Here is an 18,336-nt window from a genome sequence, read left to right as displayed (position 1 = left end):
AATTCATGCAGAAAGGACTTGTTAAGGGATGGAATATTTTCTCTCTAACCCCTAGTGCAGTCTATCACAGACACTCATCATAATCCACAAGTAATCTGTCGGAAACTCCTGCCGGCAAACTGAGTTTGTCCAACCTGAAGGAGTAGCAGCTCACTTGGATAGATAAAGTTTGCCCGTGCTCTTTGGGAGGAAATAGTTCCTCTTCGCTCTTCACCCCTGAGGGCACTGGATTATGTTGGGTATTCAAGTCATGCTTTTTTTTTTTTTTTTTTTTTTTTAAGAGCTGCTACTGTTGAGTTTTCACGTGTAACTTTTTGACAGTTTAAGCTCCACAAGAGAATAGCCATCCAGCCCATCGTATTGGCATGAAGGGAGACAGGGAAGATCGTGACCACAGAACTTGAAGGTGCAACGGCCACGGTTCTTTGCAATGACAAAGATGCACATAAAAATCACCATGGGTCTTGTTCTGTGATCATGACAAACTGGAAACATCGTCAAATCACGCAAACTATCTGGATGACAGATTGCACTGAGGGTAAGTTTACCTTAGAAATTCAATTTGAAGTGCCAAATTAACTCATAATTACCTCTTCAGCTAAACCAAAATCAGACCTACAGATGGTATTGTGTTTTTCATGAAAAGTGATTCCGCACTGGGAGATGCACACCTACCTTCTGCAACTGCGTCTCCAACTTACTACACTCCTCTTTTTTCTGTTCGATAGCGATCTCCAGAGACTTGAGCTTGGAGTCCTTCTTGAGGCCCGAGGAAGCCAGCGATGAGGCGTGCTCCTTCAGATCAATGAGGCTGGACTGCAAGGGGGACAGACAGCCCAGACCGTGAGCACAGGTCCAAACCAGCAACGTCCCAGCGGCTCTTAACTGGGTCACATTGCCCGAAAGTCATACTGAGGCTACAATACAGTAGAGCACACCACATAAAGGACTGACAGTCACAACAAAGGTGTGTAATGTAGGCATATATAGAGTTTGCCTCTACCCTTAAATATACACGCATACACACATCTTTCGCTCTCTCTTACTCACTGACCTCTTTCTCTGTTAACTCCATCTGCAGGGTGTTGACCTTCTCCTTGAGGTCCTTGTTCTCTTTCTTATAGGACTCCACTTCTTCTAGTCGTTCTCTGTCTTCCCTCTCCCTTTGGTCCTTTAAACGCTCAATAATCCTCTCCTGTCACACACACACACACACACACACACACAACGAGATTTTACAGTAGAATGACTGACTTTACTGAAGTCAAACATAAATCATATCAGCGGGAAGAGCAACTTCGCTCACACCGAACTGGCCCCCCAAAGAGCAATACTGATTGAGTTCCCCAGCAGGTAGTCACACTCAGAGGGGTGAGTCCTCATCTCATCACGCATCCTGATCTGCAGTGTGCTGCAGTGCTTTACCTTCTCAGACAGCGCCTCCTCCAGGGTAGCCAGGGCAGTGTCTGTGTTACTCGAGTCAGTCTGCAGAGACTTGACCCTGTCCTTCAGGTTCCCCAGCTGCTTGTCCTTATCCCGCAGCTGCTCCTGCAGGTTCTCAATCTGATGCGAGGACAGGGAGGAAGCCGAGCGGCAGGGTGGCGGTGGCACAGGGACAGAGATAATAAGAGAGCCAGAAAGTCAAGAAATTAGCATGATCTCAAAACCAGAGCAGTAGAATAAATAAAGCAAAGCTGCCATACGTGAAAAAGGCACAGGGGATACACTGTAGATTTGAAATACATAACTGTGCTACAGATGAATTTAAAATATATGTATGAATATAGAAAGAAAGATGCACACTGACTTTATTAGATGAGAGTGTGTATTATTGTGTGGGATTAACTCTGTGTTGGATCAACAGGTGAGCGAAAACGTGGAAAGAAAATCAAAAGATCACAGCAGGAGAAAGACAATGATTTTGACATTAAGAGAGAAGAGAGAGAAACAAGTGGATAGTGGCATTAAATGAGGCAGCGGGGGTGAAATACAGCAGAGAGAAAAAAAAGCAAAGGAAATGGGTGAGGAGGTCAGGGTGAGGGAGAGCGAGTAACACAGTGTGTATTTATAGCACACACAAGAGCCAGTGAGGCAGAAATATCTTCTTCCTTGTCCGTCTATGGACACTTTCCCCCTGAGAGCAACAGAGACTCTCTCCCTCCTTAATGGAGAGAGCAACCACTGTACTTTGTGTTTTCAGAGACCGACTGATTTAGTCCAGAGCACAGGAACCCCACAAAACAATCCTCTACCCTTCCTCAACCATTTCAAATTTCAGACTAAAAAAAATATACCAAAATTACCTACAGCTGGGCCAGTAGCTTTTTAAAAGATTGTCTAGATAATCAATCAATCAATCAATCAATCAATCAATAGGATAGGCAGGTACGTAGATAGGTATATTTGAACACCACAATTGGGTGAAATACTGCTATATGCTGTATAATATTTCAGTTTTTGTTATAACTGTTTGCAAATGAAAACAGGCGTGGTTAATTCTTTAAAGTTTTGAATACAAAGGAAAGAGTTGCCACAAGCAGCCTCTGAGCACACTGCAGGTTTGGGCTCCCTGGAGGATGAAACATACCCATCACTAGTGAGTCTATCTACAACTTAAAGGAATACACTGTTTTGTGCAAAAATTTCCAGACTCAGACCAGATGTTCAATACCATTTTCACATCTGCATGTCGGGTGGCTCAGTTCATATGGGTAGTATTTCATGTTAGCTTAGCATAAAGACTTAAAGTCTATGGGAGTCATTAGCTTAGCTCCATCACTGAAAAAATCTGAGGCGGTCTTATTTACACAGTGTATCATGTCTATTTGAAATACATGTCTTGTATGTAGAGTATTTTGCCCAAAATGTTGGACTGTTTCTTCAGCAGACATTTTATGGGGGGAATAACTAGACCCGATTTAGATCCCTTTCTTCATCACGCTTGGAGCGTTTGCAAACTTCTCGGGAAAAAGACAAATTATTGTGTTATAACTACATAAGGCGATGATGTCAGGAATACTCAAAAAATGATGTGGCTGACATATAAATCAAATGATGTGGCTGACATATAACTTTCATTCTGACCTTCTTCTGCAGGACGTTGATCTTCCTCTCCTTGACCTCCAGCATGTCTTTCATGTCCCTGATTTCTCCAGCTAGAGTGCCCTTCTCCTCTGTCAGGTCCTGTAGCTGCTTCGTTTTCTTATTCAGGAATGACTCTTTCTCCTCCAGTCGCAGACGCAGAGCATCCACCTAAAACATGAGACAGCCGAGAAAAGTTAGAACATATGGTGGGCTTACCTTAAGCAATGATGATAATAATAATAATAATAATAAAACATAATTTGGAGTGAAGTGCAGTTAAGCAGTAACTTATAAGAGGCCATACAGTGATTTTAGAACAGTTGGCGGTGTTTCTTTGAAGGCCCCAAAAGCACAAAGTGGTAATATGTTTTAACAAACCTGGGGCCCCACGGCAAAACTATGATTTGCTGTGTTTGGCTATGAGGATGGCAATGTTTGAGAACCCCTGCTGCTGTAAGAGGATTAGGTTGATTTGTCTGTGTTTACCTCTGTTTGCAGGATGGCAGCACGTTGCTCCTTGGCAGTGAGAGACTCTTTGAGCACCTCTATATGCTGTTTGCAGTCTGAGTTCTGGTTGTTGAGGGTCTCCAGTTTTGTCTGCAGGGCCAGCAGCTCTGACTCCTTCTTTGACAGCTCTTGCTTCAGCTGGTCAATCTGAGCAGAGGCACACAACAGAGGACATGCCATGAAAGGTTGTCTGCATGTGTGTGTGTGTGTGTACGAGTGTCTGTGAGTGCGTGTGTGTGAGCGAGAGAAAGAAAGAGAAAGAGAGAGAGAGAGAGTGGAAAAAAACACTTTCAACAGAACAGTAGGCTAGCCACTAAAGCTTTTCTACTATTTTCTATCACCACTCTTTTCCCTCATTAAAAATGCATTTGGGACTGACTCCCCTGCATTCATCATGTATTATACATCATCTCTATCCATGATTGATGAAAAGAGCTCTAAATATAGAATAACAAAACTGCAGCTTGTCTGTGCCTGGATGACTAATAGGAGGAGAAGGATGTAAACACAGAGCCATAGGTCCAGAGAGGCTCGCGTGCCCCACAGAGACAGAGGATGCACCTTGGCGCGATCACAGATTACAGGCAGGGATGCTGGAAGCTTGACAGTCTGGCTCTAACAGCTCACAATGTGACCACATGGCAACAGAAAACAGAATTAGTCCTCGCCATGTAGCAGCGGAGCACTAGCTGATGTCACATGAATCTAAGCTGCCACTTTGATTCTGTGGGCATGCAAATGTAGTAGGAGTAGACAACTTGCTGGAAAGGTATACACTTCACAGCACCAGACCACAAATAATACACTCAACAGCAAACAAGTCCAAGTACTATCATGAAATAATTAAGTGCTTTTAAATATGCCAAAGGATGCAATTTGCTAATTGGATAGTTTCTGGTGTTCTTGACACTGTTAAGCACTGCTCAAAAACAGCTGACAAGCATCTGTCACATAGTTGCCAACGAAACACTTTGCTGATGACACAGTCTATTAATGCTAAAGCTAGCTAATTTCACCAACATGGTCAGCCCTATTCAGTTCACTCTGCACAGGTCTGCTTATACCCTGAAAAGCACAATGCTGTTTGTTTGCATAGCAACAGTGCAACAGCATGTGTGTATTTGTGATAATCTCACTTTCACTTTCTTTGTGTGTGTGTGTGTGCATTCGTGCTGCAAACAGCATCTACCTTGGTCTTCATGAACTTAGAGTGGTTCTTGTACACCTCCATCTGTTTTATCTCCTCCTCTCGGTCCTCAGTGTTCAACAAGCCGTTCGCTTTTAGCATCTGGATCTCGTCTTCCAGATCCCGAATGTTGCGCTCCAGAGAGGCAATCTTGGTATCCTGCACAAAAACATGGAGAGGAGACACACCTCAAAACCCAGGCTGGCATTTCTACAAGATGCATGCTGCAAATACACCTAAACAAGAGAAAGGCTCCAGGACAGAAGACAGAAAAAACCGAGGGGGGGAGAAAGCAACTGCAAGCGAGAATGAGAACTTCAGACAGAAAGAGAGTGAGAGAGAAAGAGGGAGAGAGAGTTAGACAGAGAGAGAGAGAGAGAGAGAGAGAGAGAGAGAGAGAGAGAGAGGGAGAGAGAGAGAGAGACAGACTGGAGGGAGCTCTTTGATGTAGCTGCAAGCAACTGCAGTATCTGTGGGTGAAATCAGAAGCTTTCCACCCAGCTACTTGCGGCTGCTCAGAGGATTAATCACCATTGGGAAATATTGAGCACACATCCAGCACAGAGATCAGCCCAACCAGAGAGAGAAATGTGTGGAGGAAAAAAAAGAAGAAAAGTAACAGCCGTGTTTTGCTGTAGTTGCTTGCAGATCAATGCAGAAGCCAGTCTCTGGACTGCGACTGTGAGCGCAGCTTTAGCTTCACAGCTTTTTAAATAAATAATACAACGTCTTTAAGATTAGCCATGGTCCATCTCCCTCTCCGGCAGAGCATAGAACAACCTTGTTCCACGCCTTCTCTCTCTTTCTCTTTTTTGTGTCTCATCCCTCCTTTCCTCCCGGTGGTTCTGAACTTATGAACTTGTGGCCATTGGCAGGGTCAATCACAGCCGACCACAGAGGAACATTCAGATGAAGTTGCGCTACCTTCCCTTCCTCACCCAAATGAGAAATGACAGACCACCCTTGATGCTTCTGAGGGGTTAACATCAATGCATGAGCACTGCATATGTATGCGCTTTGCCAGTCAATGCATCTCATCTCAGTCTCCGTGTAGCTTGTTACGAGACAAACATCAGTGACAGAACATTACTGCAATAGATACAACAAAATACTGTACCTTGAAAGGAGAGAGATTTTATTCCATCCAAATGTATTCACTGGTACATCGACCTGGTCAGTAAATCTTGCTCTTTATCTCTCCCTCCCTCCCTCTGCCTCTCTCTCTTTCTATCTCTCTGCATACTGGCCTCTCGCTGTCATAAACAACCACACCTGTTTCCATGGTAGCAGCAGGCAGGCTATGTACTCTGTGCTGTCTCTGGTGAGTGAGGCGGAGAGGGTGAGAGAGATGCAGGGAGAAAGGGAGGGATGGAGTAAGGGAGGGAGGATTACTCATGCCTCCATCAGCATCAACACAGCAGCGGAGAAGCGGAGAGAAAAGAGAGCGAGATGCAGGGACTTCCTTCACAGCATAGGAGGCGGGCCTCCCCTCGCTCTGTATGCAAATCCACAGGATCCCAGAATCCGTCGGTCACATGACCATCCTCAGGGATTTTGGGGCCTGCACAGCGCCAGTCGAGCCAAGTGATAGGGGTTGTGTCAGCTCAGCGATGATGTCATGATTTATTTTGAGGAAGTGATGTCAGGCCTCTGCAGCTAGGCTGATGAACTCGATGATGGTACAGTACATATGGTTCTGTTTCTCTACTGCCAGTGTCAACACAACAGGCACTGACCTGAGGAGACAGCACTCTTGGAATCCAAGATGGGTCCATTTATCATTTACAAATCACTGTTGCATTAGTCTTAAGGAAAGGAATACATGAATGTCATTTGCATTGTATTGCAAATGTATTATTTGACATATAATGCAAATATGTATGTATTTGCATTATATATGCATGTATATTTGCATATCAAAGGTAATTGTCAAGGGTTGACTGAAGTAAGGACCCTTGAGACTGACAAAGAACATGGACTAAGCACATAATTTGTTGGTAGAGTCCACATGGTTCTTATCCTCAGACCGACTCACTGAGTACATCATTATTCCAGTTTGTCAGTTGAGTCTAAAGGGTCCTCACTTCAATCGACCCTGCGCAATTTTGCATAGTGCACTTTCAAAGTCAAGTCAGGTTCATTTTATAACCCTTAATCAAAGTTAGAGCGTTCACAACCCCCACATAATGACAAAAATAAATTAAAACAATTGTAGCGGAATGATTAAATTCAGCATCAGTTACTGCACAAAACATTTGACGCATACCACGTTTTGTTTCGGATGACAACGACTGCATGTTGTTGTGGTCAGGTTGTCCATTGTGAATCAGGCCTCTTACCTTCATCTCTATGATGGTCTGCAGTGCCTTGGTTTTGCTTGGATCCTGATGTAGCTGATTCCTCCTGTGCAATTCCTTAGACAAAAGACAACGAATCATGTAGCAAAAACACAGCAGAACTTGTTGTGTTCTCTGGGGAAAACAAAACCATAACCTTAGAAAGAAAGCAGCTAGACTTTAAATGGCATGCATAGCCTGTAGTTGGGACATTTTTCATGCAGCTCAAAATTTCTATTAAAATATTACATAAACAATATTCTATAGTTTAGGCAGCACAGCGGAGATTGTTGTTCATGTGAAGCCTAGCATTGCCCTCTAGTGATGAAAAGATAAAAAAACAAGCTGTTTCAGGTCTTTGAATCACTGAGGTTCATTTAATATAGACATAAACCTGGTTATACAATACCTCTCGCAGATGGATGTTCTCCTTCTCCTTTTGGTCCAGAATGACCTCCAGGTGTCCAAGCTGGGCCTCTGCCTCAGCGATACGCCTGGCCCTCTCCTGCTCCTCCTCCTCAGAGGCCCGGCCCGGCCCTGGTGGCAGACCTTTGCTTTGCAGCATCTCTAGCAGCTTCTTGATGGACTCATCCCTGGCACCAAGCGTCTGTTTCTGAGTCTCGATCCGCAACTCCATCTCCTCCAGGGTCTTCCTCAGCAAGAAGAGTTCCTTGGCCTGCCGGTCGTGCTCAGCCTGCAGCCGGCGGAAGTTCTCCTCAGTCAGCTCGATGGTGGTGAAGTGCTCAGCACCTGAGCGGTTGCCGCTCTCCTGCTGCAGCAGGTGGTTGAGGTCTCTCTGTGTGCGCAGCTCATCCTGCAGAGCTTGGATGGTCAGCTGGAGATGCTGTGGGATAATGTGCATGTGCAAGTGCAGGCAGACACGCAAACACACATGCACACACACACACACAGACACACACACACACACACACACACACACACACACACACACGCACATGCATGCACACATGCACAGACACTCAACAATTAATGCAATTCATTCTAGGAAAAAAAATAACAGTGCAAAGTATTCTTTATTAATTCTACACTTGGCAGGTGACCACACACAAATACACACTTCTGAAACGCTGTCCCACGAGGGTCTGTAAGAAAACATTTTAAAAGAGTCTAGTATGTAAACACACTTCTACTACGTCTAACATGGTGGACACGACACTTACCTTGTAACAGCATTGGAAGCAAATACACTGCAACAAACTGGTGTTGCCAAAAGCTAAAATGGCTTTTTCAGGGAAGATTTGAGAAGAAAGACTTTTTTCTTTTCATTTTGCTACATAAATTTAACTTTTGTTGAATATTAAATCATTAGGAATCACAAGAGGCATTTGCATGGACAATACATTAAGTCTTCTAATATATCAAAGCTGTCAAACTGATAAATTCATCAGTGTGCTGTGAGAGGGGGCTCTGCTTCTATGCATGTCAGCAAACTTCATATGGGCTCTTGCTAATCAAAGCATTTGACCGACGACCCCCGACTACCTCAATACTTTCCAGTACCACAGCAGAAGCCTTTGCTCTCTGCTGCTGCTGTGGCTGCCTCAGCCTCAAAGGCCTGGATACAGATATCATGTTTCAAACCTCAGAAGTGGCATCATATTCTTAGGAGAGGGGTCTGCAAGCTGATCGAACGTCGGCTAAGACTGTGTGCTATCATCTAGAGGTGAACTGGTCCAAATATGATATGAACAAACACACTGCGACAAAATCTATCCTTAACCAATAGGGAGAGCATGTTCTGAATAAGGGTGTGTAATATACATATGGTAGAGCTGAACAATATGCACAAAATTCATATAGCATGTATTTTTAGACATATTGTAATTGAGGTAATTCGCAATGTTAGTGAAAATTACAGATTTGGCATCATAATTAGAATTTTTACTGCAAAAACTATTAAAATTATTTGATTTTTGCTTGGGTCTGAACAAAACAAATATGTTTTCTTACATCAGCACCACAACACTTAATATTAATTGTTCAGCCCTAATGGATAGGTATGCAGTATGTGTGACTGTATGCAGATGTATCTGTTTTTGCATGTGCCTTTTATCTTATTAAACGAACCCAAAAAAAAAAAAAAAAAATTAAATTAAATGCTATATTGTGTGTAGGGGTATTTGGACTGGGTTTCTTGCAGCAATGTTAGGGCCCAGTTTCTGTCAAAGATTAGTTCACCCAGAATGGATCATGACTGTCAAAGTTTTCTTCCAATGCTCCAGAGTGAGGCCTAAAATCAATCAATGTCCAGAAAATGGCCCTATCAGGGTTTCAAGGAGTGGAAAAAGATCCTTACACTGAAATCAAACCCAGTTTACTCTGTCCAGGGGGTTGAAAGATATAAGACACTGCAGGGGGGATGGAGCACCAGACATGTTTAAAGTGACATAATCAAACAACCAACCACGCTCTACCGTTTTAGAGTGTGTGTATAGGGGAAAATACAATAGGAAGGTTTCACAGGACAAGGGGACAGGCTAACTTGCTGAAAATATTTCATTTCCTTCTGGAGGATAGAGAGGAATCATAGGAAGGGGGGTGTATGGTGCAAAGGGATTGCCAGGCGTCTTGAAAAAACACGTCACACTGAAGGTGACTCTATGTTGTGCACACAACAGCTGTTGCAAACATAGGGACAAACCTTGGTTCTCCTGGCATCCAGCAGCTGCAGAGCATGGGCAGAATGAACAGAAAAAACAACAAATGTATGGTGAAACACAGCGTCAGAGCGTGATGGCAGCAGAGTTGGATGCTCAACACAAAACGGTGCGAGTTTTGAATGAGAGCCTCCCATCCATCTGTCCTGCTGTCAGCCTTCATCCTTCAATCAACACATCATTATCACATTCCCAATATACCTCAAGTCAAACATGACTCCAATATGACCTTTCTGGAAAGAGGTGAAAGTGAGGTTTGAAAATGGTTATGGAAAATGGTTATTATTATTATTATTACATCATTGTTATTAGAACTGTTAACAGTAGTAGCAGCAGTAGTAGCAGCCATCCACTTTATTATTATCATTATCATTATTAACAATAGTGGTTCTAATAATAGTATTAAAGTAGTAGTAGTATACTGACATAATTTTATTGACATAATCTATATTTTGTTAAATATAATAGAGGGATGATGGACAACACAGGAGAATCCTAAAATATAATCAAAAGGTAAAAACAGCAAACTGAGAAAATTTATGTCATTCAGTCTTTCTTTAAAAAATATTTCTTGGCAGTGTGTCTAGAGTGTCCAAAGAATAAGCATGGTATGTGCTTGAAGCATGTGCTCTTCCAACCATCAGGGGGCAGCTGATGCAGTCTCTGCTGGACAGTGCCAGTGCATCTTACTTCACAGCTTTGGTCACGCTTCCTTATGCAAGCCAGAGCCATTTTGGGCCAGTATACTAAAACCACCTAAAACCTCTCAAATCTTCAATTTCACACTTACTGAAGTCCATTTGCTCACACACACATATGCTGTCACCTACTCCCATTCCTGCTGCCCTCACTTGAAAATGTATTTTACTCTACCGCTGTGGCTGCATATCACTCTTAATTGAAGAAATATTACACACACACACAAAAAAAGAAAAACTAAAAGAAAGCATCAGAAATACATAACTTGCTGTCGACTGATAAACTGCTGTCCATGAAATGCTTTTAAGCTTGTAAGCTTGAGTGATTGGAGCCTTTGAGGCGGGATATTAAAAGCAATAGCAAACATTATTTGTGTAGTCATCATTGTCATGTTGCATACAAAATTATCCTTGTACGAGCTCTGAATGTATAGAGCACGACTGCCTGAGTGCCTGTGAATATTGGCCCTGCTGCTAGCCTTGTATTACCAAAGCCATTTAGTGTGTGGCAGGCATTAAAATGCAAAATCCCAAGCCTGCTTTCAGAAATCTTGACAACCACTTTACACACACTCCTTCCCAAGGACTGTGTGATATTCTACCCTGGCTGATACTCCACCTTTCCTTGCCGGGGTGTTTACCGAAGCCAACGCACAATCCTCTTGAGACCTTTTTTGCTCTCTCTCCTTCCCTGCATCTTACCGCTCTGTCATCTCATCTGACACAGCTCATCTGCACTCCCCCTCTTTGTCCTGATCAATAATCTGTCGTCTTGGAACTAAACTGGAGGAGGCAGTCCAATGATTCCATTTGCATAATTGCATCAAGGGTTAAAATGCCTATGGTCTTTACTCCCCATCCTCCACAGCAGAGCAGCCTGTGTTTAGGGTCCTTACTGGGGTGCGTCAGTCATGACTCAGCGGATATTGAGGCTGTGGTCACCCTGTCTCCAGAGAGGGTTTCTTTTTCGCTGCAGATCCTGTAAATGAGCTTGCAAGGGTTTCACAGAGTCAAGGAGAGATGCTGAGTTGCACTGCCCCCACCTCTCAACATTTGGGTGGAGCGCTGGCTGTCACAAATCTGTTGTGTGGTAGATCTACAAAATCATTTTTAGAGCTACATTTTAGGTGATGAATTGGATTCTGATAGCCATTTCTGCAAACATTGTTTATGTGTGTGTGTTTGTTTTCTCCAAAACATATCCCCAAATGTCAAATGGTATCCGCTCAGATGCATACACATCCAAAATTCTAGACCACCGCCTGGTGATTATTACGTTCTGCCTGACATCCAAAAACAAGTTCATCATAAAATGTAACTGAATGTGGCTGATTTTTTTTAAGAAGAAGGTAAAAACGGAAATTAAATTTATTGTTTTGGAATGAGTATTGTGATTGCATAATTGTGACATACAGCACTTTTGCTGTGGGGCAGATGCGAGAGAAGCTGCAGGTTCCCGAGAGAGACAGTATGTGCATGTGTGTGGTGTTTTTGTGTGTGCATGTGGGTGTGTGTGTGGGGGGTGTTCATATCTGACACATGGACAGCTCAAAAGAGCTGAGTCAGAGCAGCCTACTGCTCACTGCATTCCTAATCTCTGTGTTGTATGTCACGATGGCTGACAATATACAATTACACCCACAGCCATGCCAGCAAACATGGCATTTATTCATCGGCGCTCAGCTAAAGGGAAGCTGGAGTGTAAATGCAGAAACTGGAGAAGAGGGGCAGTGCAGAGGAGCTGAATATCAATACTGAATGAGACTAGAAGAACTATTTTCTTCACAAAACTTTAGTTTTCAAACAGTATGCATGAATATTCTGGAATGTATCAAGTGAATTTTTTATTTTATTTGTGTTTATTATCTGAAAAATTTAGAATGTGCTGGGGCAGATATTACATGTTCTACTTAGTTCTGCTACAGAATAAAAGAATAGAAGATATGTCACCTTTGTTTATTTATTTTCTTTCAATATGTTTGCTTGGTTTATACTTAGCAGGATACAATACAGCACTGAGTGAACAATACTGGCTGACATTAGCCTACATGTGCATGAAGACAGTTCCACTTCTGTCCATCCAGTTCAGTCCAGAGTCCTCATAGGCAAAGAGTTTCTTCGGGAAAAAAATTCCTGCCGAATAACACTGGAAAATTGAATCTATACACCTCTAATTCGTACTCGTTTGGGGCAGACAGTTTGACAAGAAATAGTTCCCAACAAAACTCGTCACCAGCAAAGACTGTAGATTATGCCCGGTATTCATGCCATTGTTTATGGAAAGAGCTGGTGCTGCTGAGTTTTTCACATCGAAGTTTTTGACAGTTTGACCTCCATAAAACAATACCCATCCAGTTCCACGGTACTGGGGTCAAGGGAAACAGGGAAGGTTATTGCAGACTGGAAAGCTTGCAAAATCACACAGAAACTACCTAGAGCCATAGATTAGAGTGCGGGTATGTGGGAAAATAGGTTTTTTTTTTAATTTATTTTGGGGGGAACTGTTCATTTACATAGGTGGCTACACTTGTTGCTATACTGCAAAAATACACAGTTAAATGTATCTAAATGAGACTTAAAATCTTACTGTATTTTTCTTGTAGCGAATAAAACAATGCAAATAGTGTGAATAATTTCACTTGACATTAATGGAAATTAAACACAAAACAAATGTTCAAACAAAAGTGTTATTTTCTTGATGTTAGCCTTGTTTCAATACTGACATACATTTCTGGAAAATACAGTGGAAATGAGATTAATATGACCGGATTTGTTTTAAGGAAAAATATAATTAAAACTGGATATTAAACAACTTTGTACGATGCACATTTTGGTGGTGTAGGTTGGTCTTAACTTTAACACTGCTCTGATCTGATGTAAAGCCCTGCACTGGATGTGAGGGAGCAAAAGACAATAGTGCACTCTAACACATCTTATCCCCTCTGCTTTGTTCTCTCATCTTCCACTCAAACCTCACTCTCACCATTCTCTTGGTACGTGTTTCCCTGCCTTTCCTCATTTCATCTAATCTTGTTCATCCTCTGGCATGCAGCAGCCATCTTATGAGCTCAGACTGAAGGTAGCTGCCACAGAAGGAGCCATGGGCTTTTTGAGCACAATTGCTGTTCACATGATACATCCTATTTCCGCATGTGCTCAGTATGCCATGACATAGTCAAAAATGTCAGTATCATAGCCTTTCATCAGTTGCCATAGATAAATGTATCAATGAATGGGCAAGCTAATTGACATCACCACCTTATTCTTAAGTTTATTCTTTCATCTTCATCACAAGTGATTCAGTTCAATTGTTAATTTATCAGTGCAAACACTTACTGTACCAGCACATATACTGTATGAACAATATGTGCAAAGTGATATTTGTGACCACACAGCTCCCACACACACAGCAAGGCCCCCGCAGTTACGATGATGACTCAACCCACTGTGCCTACATTATCATTATTATGAGCCAAACTACAAAGGTAAGTGACCTCTAATCAAAAACACAAGTATGCCCATGCACACAGATGCAAACACATACAGTACACACCAACGCATATATGGGCCTTGTACCTCGTGCGCTATGTGCTCACACTAAGCAGAGCAGGGATCACAACATCCGGGGAAAAGCGTTCACTACACACAAATACCCAACCCCCAACAACATCAGACTGAGAGACAAACAGCCCCATCCTGACCACATGTGCGTCTGTCTTTTCACAGCACGGTGACATGTAACAATCTGCAGCTCACAGGACCGTTTCAGCAAAAAGCATGTCATGTCTGCAGACAAAGCAGTGATATGGGTGGCTCAGCCTCCATTTTGGGGACTGTGTTGATGAGGGCTGACTGGGGGGTGGCTGAGCAGCCGTGGTCCTGACTCAGTCAGAAATGGTATGCTCAAGCTCACAGTCAGTTCCCTCCAGCAGCTCCAGTTCAGCTTCAGCACGACAACAAATTCTGCTGAATTCAATGCAAATGATGCTGAGTTAAAACAGCCTGTGCCAGTGGAATATGCTACTGTAAATACACCCAGCACAAACAGTACTGGGCAAATAATTTCCTCTAGTCAACACCATCAGCTGCCTTGATGATGCTCTGTAAGCTGTCACTGGTATTTCAGTCGCAGTTAACTCGATCCTGCAGGAAAAAAATAAAGAAAAAATTGCAATGCCAGAATGCATTGACAAGTTCTTCTCCTGCCAAGATGCTATAAAAGGAGGCATAAATTCACAGTTGTCACTATTCACAATATAAAATATTTATGACATTTGTTCACACTAATAGAGGCCTGCGGCACCTGAAGCAATCGGAGAGGCTACACTAGACAGATGTGGTGATTGGCCTGAAATTACTTCATAATTAATTTGACAATTTGCTTCTCAGTCAGCCTCTCAACAAGCCCAGTGGGTGTGACCAAACCCTCCCACTAGAAGCGTATACTTACATAAGGAGGCACAGCAGCCCAGAAATCAGGATAGAATAGCCAATTATAGAAACAAGGCACATCTGCCTTTTATTAACTGACACACTTCAATAATGCAACTCTACCAGGAGGGATATAAATATAATTCACTGCAGAGGCACAGCTAACGCTGATGAACAAAAAACAGAGTCCTCTCTTTGTACAGAGCACAAAGGCATGAAAGCCCACATTGTACACATTTCATATGCTGCTGGACACATTCAAGAGTGCACAGCACATACAGTGTATACAACCAAGCTAAAAATACAAGCATTGACACACAATATTGACTTCGAGTGGACATGGTGAGTAAGAGAAATGATGAATGGCTTGTGCCCTGTCAGAGGCAATGGTGGCTCAGTTTTTATCAGGCACATTTTTTTCCAAACACTGTTCCACCACATTTTAGTGAAATGTAAAGATATGACACACTGTCCCTCCAGGTCCCCTTTAGGGATCTCCACTGGGTAAAACCTTCCACTTGCAAGGCAGAGCGCTGGGCATCCTTCCCACTAACAGGATGGCATTACTCCAGGGACAAGCTGGTATACTGCAGCCTCTTAACTCCAGTGAACTGAGGTAAGCTCGAAAAGATTTATTTTCAAGGGGGCTATTAATATTCCTGAACACACACATACATGCACACAGACAGGTCTTCCGAGGGAGTCACACTAATAGTATCCCAAAATAACCTTGAAAGGTGGAGTGACAGTGTCTGCTGCCATGAGTAATGAGGGGCCTGCTTGCTGCTCAGTGTCTGATAAGATCACTCAACCAGGCAGACAGAGCCTCAGACACACCGGCACAAAGACTACAACCAGCTGGCAAAATTCAGCCTTTTCAGGTGCTTCAAGCATTGTGCAATTTGCTGCATCATGTCTCATCCTGCCTCAAAATAAAATTAAAAAAAAAAAAAAAAAACACACAGTCAATCAATTCTAGCCAGTCCAACAATGTGCTGACCTATTCTACAATCGACCTCAACGTGCTCTCTGCTTTCCCCTTCACCTCTACTATCAAAGTTGCTACTTTGTATCAAAAAGGTTCTCTCTCACACATATTGCGTCTTGCCTTTTGCTGCTGCAGAACCTTGCATCTTTAAAATGTCAACTTTTCAAGAACTAAGCGAAACAGTTGTTGTTCTTAGCTTGTCAACCATGCATTTTCGAGTTTATCCGATGGATTTTAAAAGTGTTTCATAAGCCTAAGGGTCATAGATTTTTCTCAGCTAACAGAGGATGAAAATGTAATCCTTCAACTGAGGTTAAAACACGACATGACATTGCAACGAGAAAGCGCACTGTTCTGTGCGGAATACAAAACAGACATGTTAGAGATAAAGTGACGGTCAAACCTCGTTCGACATCTATTTCCACTGTTTCAAGTCAACATTCACTTCATGTAAAGGCAGTCAGAAAAACTGTCCATGGGGCTGCGAGGGGAACTAGTAAGGGAGTACGGCTGGGGACTGGTATTTACAGTAATTCACAGTTGGAACATAAAATATTGAAAACATTGAGGGCCAGATGAATTCAGAAAGGCAGGGAGAGATGATCAAAGTCGGACTGAGTAAGAGTAACGACAGTGATGATGGAGGGAGGAGAGAGAGAGGGAGGGAGAGAGTAAGACATAGAGAGAAAACGTGTCTAAGTGTCCTTGACATTTGTCTCTGGGCCTTGTGCCTACTCCAGTTTGTAACTCAAGTTTGATCTATCTAGGCCATGACTACACACACACCCACATTAAGACATGCATAAAACCTCCCCTAACATCTCTAAGACGGTGTTGATGATCTTTGGATAATCTTTGAACATAACCTTGAAATTAACCAATCCTGCGGCCAGACCGAACACAAATACTACAACCCACCTGTTGGCAAAGTCTTAATTCAGCTTGAGTGAGAAACACCATGCTTTTCTCATCTAGCCACTGACAGCAGCAGCTATGCTTGGTGTAAATGATGCAGTGTTCAATATTTAAATGCAAAGCACATACTATAAAACTTTTAAAAATTTAAAACCTGTGCCAGATGAATTAAAGTTGATAGTTAGTAAATGAAAAAATACTACACTATTAATTCAAATTAAATAAAAGTTTTCTCCTTACTCTAAGTGGAATTAAGCCTGAGGAGCACCAGGTAAAGCCAGGTATATATTAAACATTTAGGTTCGCAAAGAGCTCTTTCCAGAAAGGTTTCCACACGTATTAAAAATCATTCCTGAGTGCAGTAATTCTCAGAGTTCTTGGGCTGAGGATGACAGTTTTGGAGAAAAAGAGTGATGAGAGAAAGTCTGAGAAAGTACAGGCAGACACTGATTGAAAAAGACAATGACTGAAGGATAGAAAGACAAGAGATTGCCTGGAAACTGGATTTGAATGCATAATTAATAAATGGAGATTTTGATCTTCTCACCTGGTTCTCCTCATGAGTGACTCTCATCTGCTCTTTAAGGATTGAGGTGCGTGCCGCCTCTTCTTTCCGCATGATCCGCTCCTTCTTCAACTCGGGACTCCAGAAGCTCTTGATGCTGTTGGTGGAGGAGCCCAGTTTACTGTCCTTCAGGTCAAGCTCCCTGCGCAGCAGCTCATTCTCCCTCTGCATCTCCCTGAGCTGGGCCTGCATCTCCAGCAGCTCCCCCCCACTGCCCCGCACCGCCTGCCTCAGCAGGGCAGAGGGCACCCCCTGGTGGTGGTGGTGGTGGTGGTGCAACATGGAGAGGGAGCCCAGGTCACTGTAAGACAGCAGGTCAGCATGGGGCAGCCCCACTGAAGCAATGTTGGGGCTGCTGCCCATGGCTGTGACGCGGCCCCCGTACATGGCCCGGCTGGTGGCACGCCCCAGAGTCATAGTGCCTTTGGGGTAGGTGGCAGTGGAACCCACACCCTCATGGTCACTCAGGTACATGGGCCCTGAAGTGGCATAGGCAGCATTGAGGGACTGGATGTTCTCCATGGAGAGCGTCTTGCCCCCCGCACCACCCCCGCCCCCGCTGTTGGCCCTCCTGTGGCCCAGTCTGGGGGACCTTGGCAGGCGCGGGGACCGTGCGGGGCTGCTCTCTATATGGCCTACTGCTCTGGCACTGCCGTACATGTCCTGCGTGTGGGAGGTGTGGCCACCAGAGGGTCCTTACCAGGGGCACGCTGAAATGAGACTGCTCTGACTCTCTGAATCACACATGGGTGGCTTATTGCGTGACTTGTTGGGTGGAGCACGTCAAAGTCAGACCTGGGAAAACAGGAAAGAGGGAATTTTTAGATAAACGATAAGTGTTTTATGTGTCACATTAAAAGCACTTTAAAAACAAACAATGCACATACTAGACATACTCCTCAGTGATTATGCTGAGGCAAAAAAAAATCACAGATTCACCTTGCACAA

At 43.3% G+C, this 18,336-nt stretch overlaps 1 protein-coding gene across 1 annotated transcript in view; it reads right to left on the bottom strand.

Annotated features, from left to right (window-relative positions):
* Window positions 1–18,048, bottom strand: part of erc2 (ELKS/RAB6-interacting/CAST family member 2) — a 33,287-nt gene extending 15,239 nt beyond the window's left edge. The window contains exons 1-9 of the mRNA XM_030051621.1: window positions 17,371–18,048; window positions 7,523–7,957; window positions 7,117–7,191; window positions 4,781–4,936; window positions 3,571–3,738; window positions 3,085–3,252; window positions 1,426–1,563; window positions 1,055–1,195; window positions 676–816 (exon numbers count right to left, since the gene is read on the bottom strand). Of these exons, the coding sequence (XP_029907481.1) occupies window positions 676–816; window positions 1,055–1,195; window positions 1,426–1,563; window positions 3,085–3,252; window positions 3,571–3,738; window positions 4,781–4,936; window positions 7,117–7,191; window positions 7,523–7,957; window positions 17,371–18,048 (2,100 nt within the window). The remainder of the gene's footprint in view (window positions 1–675; window positions 817–1,054; window positions 1,196–1,425; window positions 1,564–3,084; window positions 3,253–3,570; window positions 3,739–4,780; window positions 4,937–7,116; window positions 7,192–7,522; window positions 7,958–17,370) is intronic.
* Between the last annotated feature and the right edge of the window lie 288 nt (window positions 18,049–18,336).

Source organism: Myripristis murdjan, chromosome 5, assembly GCF_902150065.1.
Source record: "Myripristis murdjan chromosome 5, fMyrMur1.1, whole genome shotgun sequence".
NCBI lineage: Eukaryota > Metazoa > Chordata > Actinopteri > Holocentriformes > Holocentridae > Myripristis > Myripristis murdjan.
The sequence above is the reverse complement of the archived record's forward strand: the minus strand, read 5'-3'. Positions and strand labels throughout refer to the sequence as shown.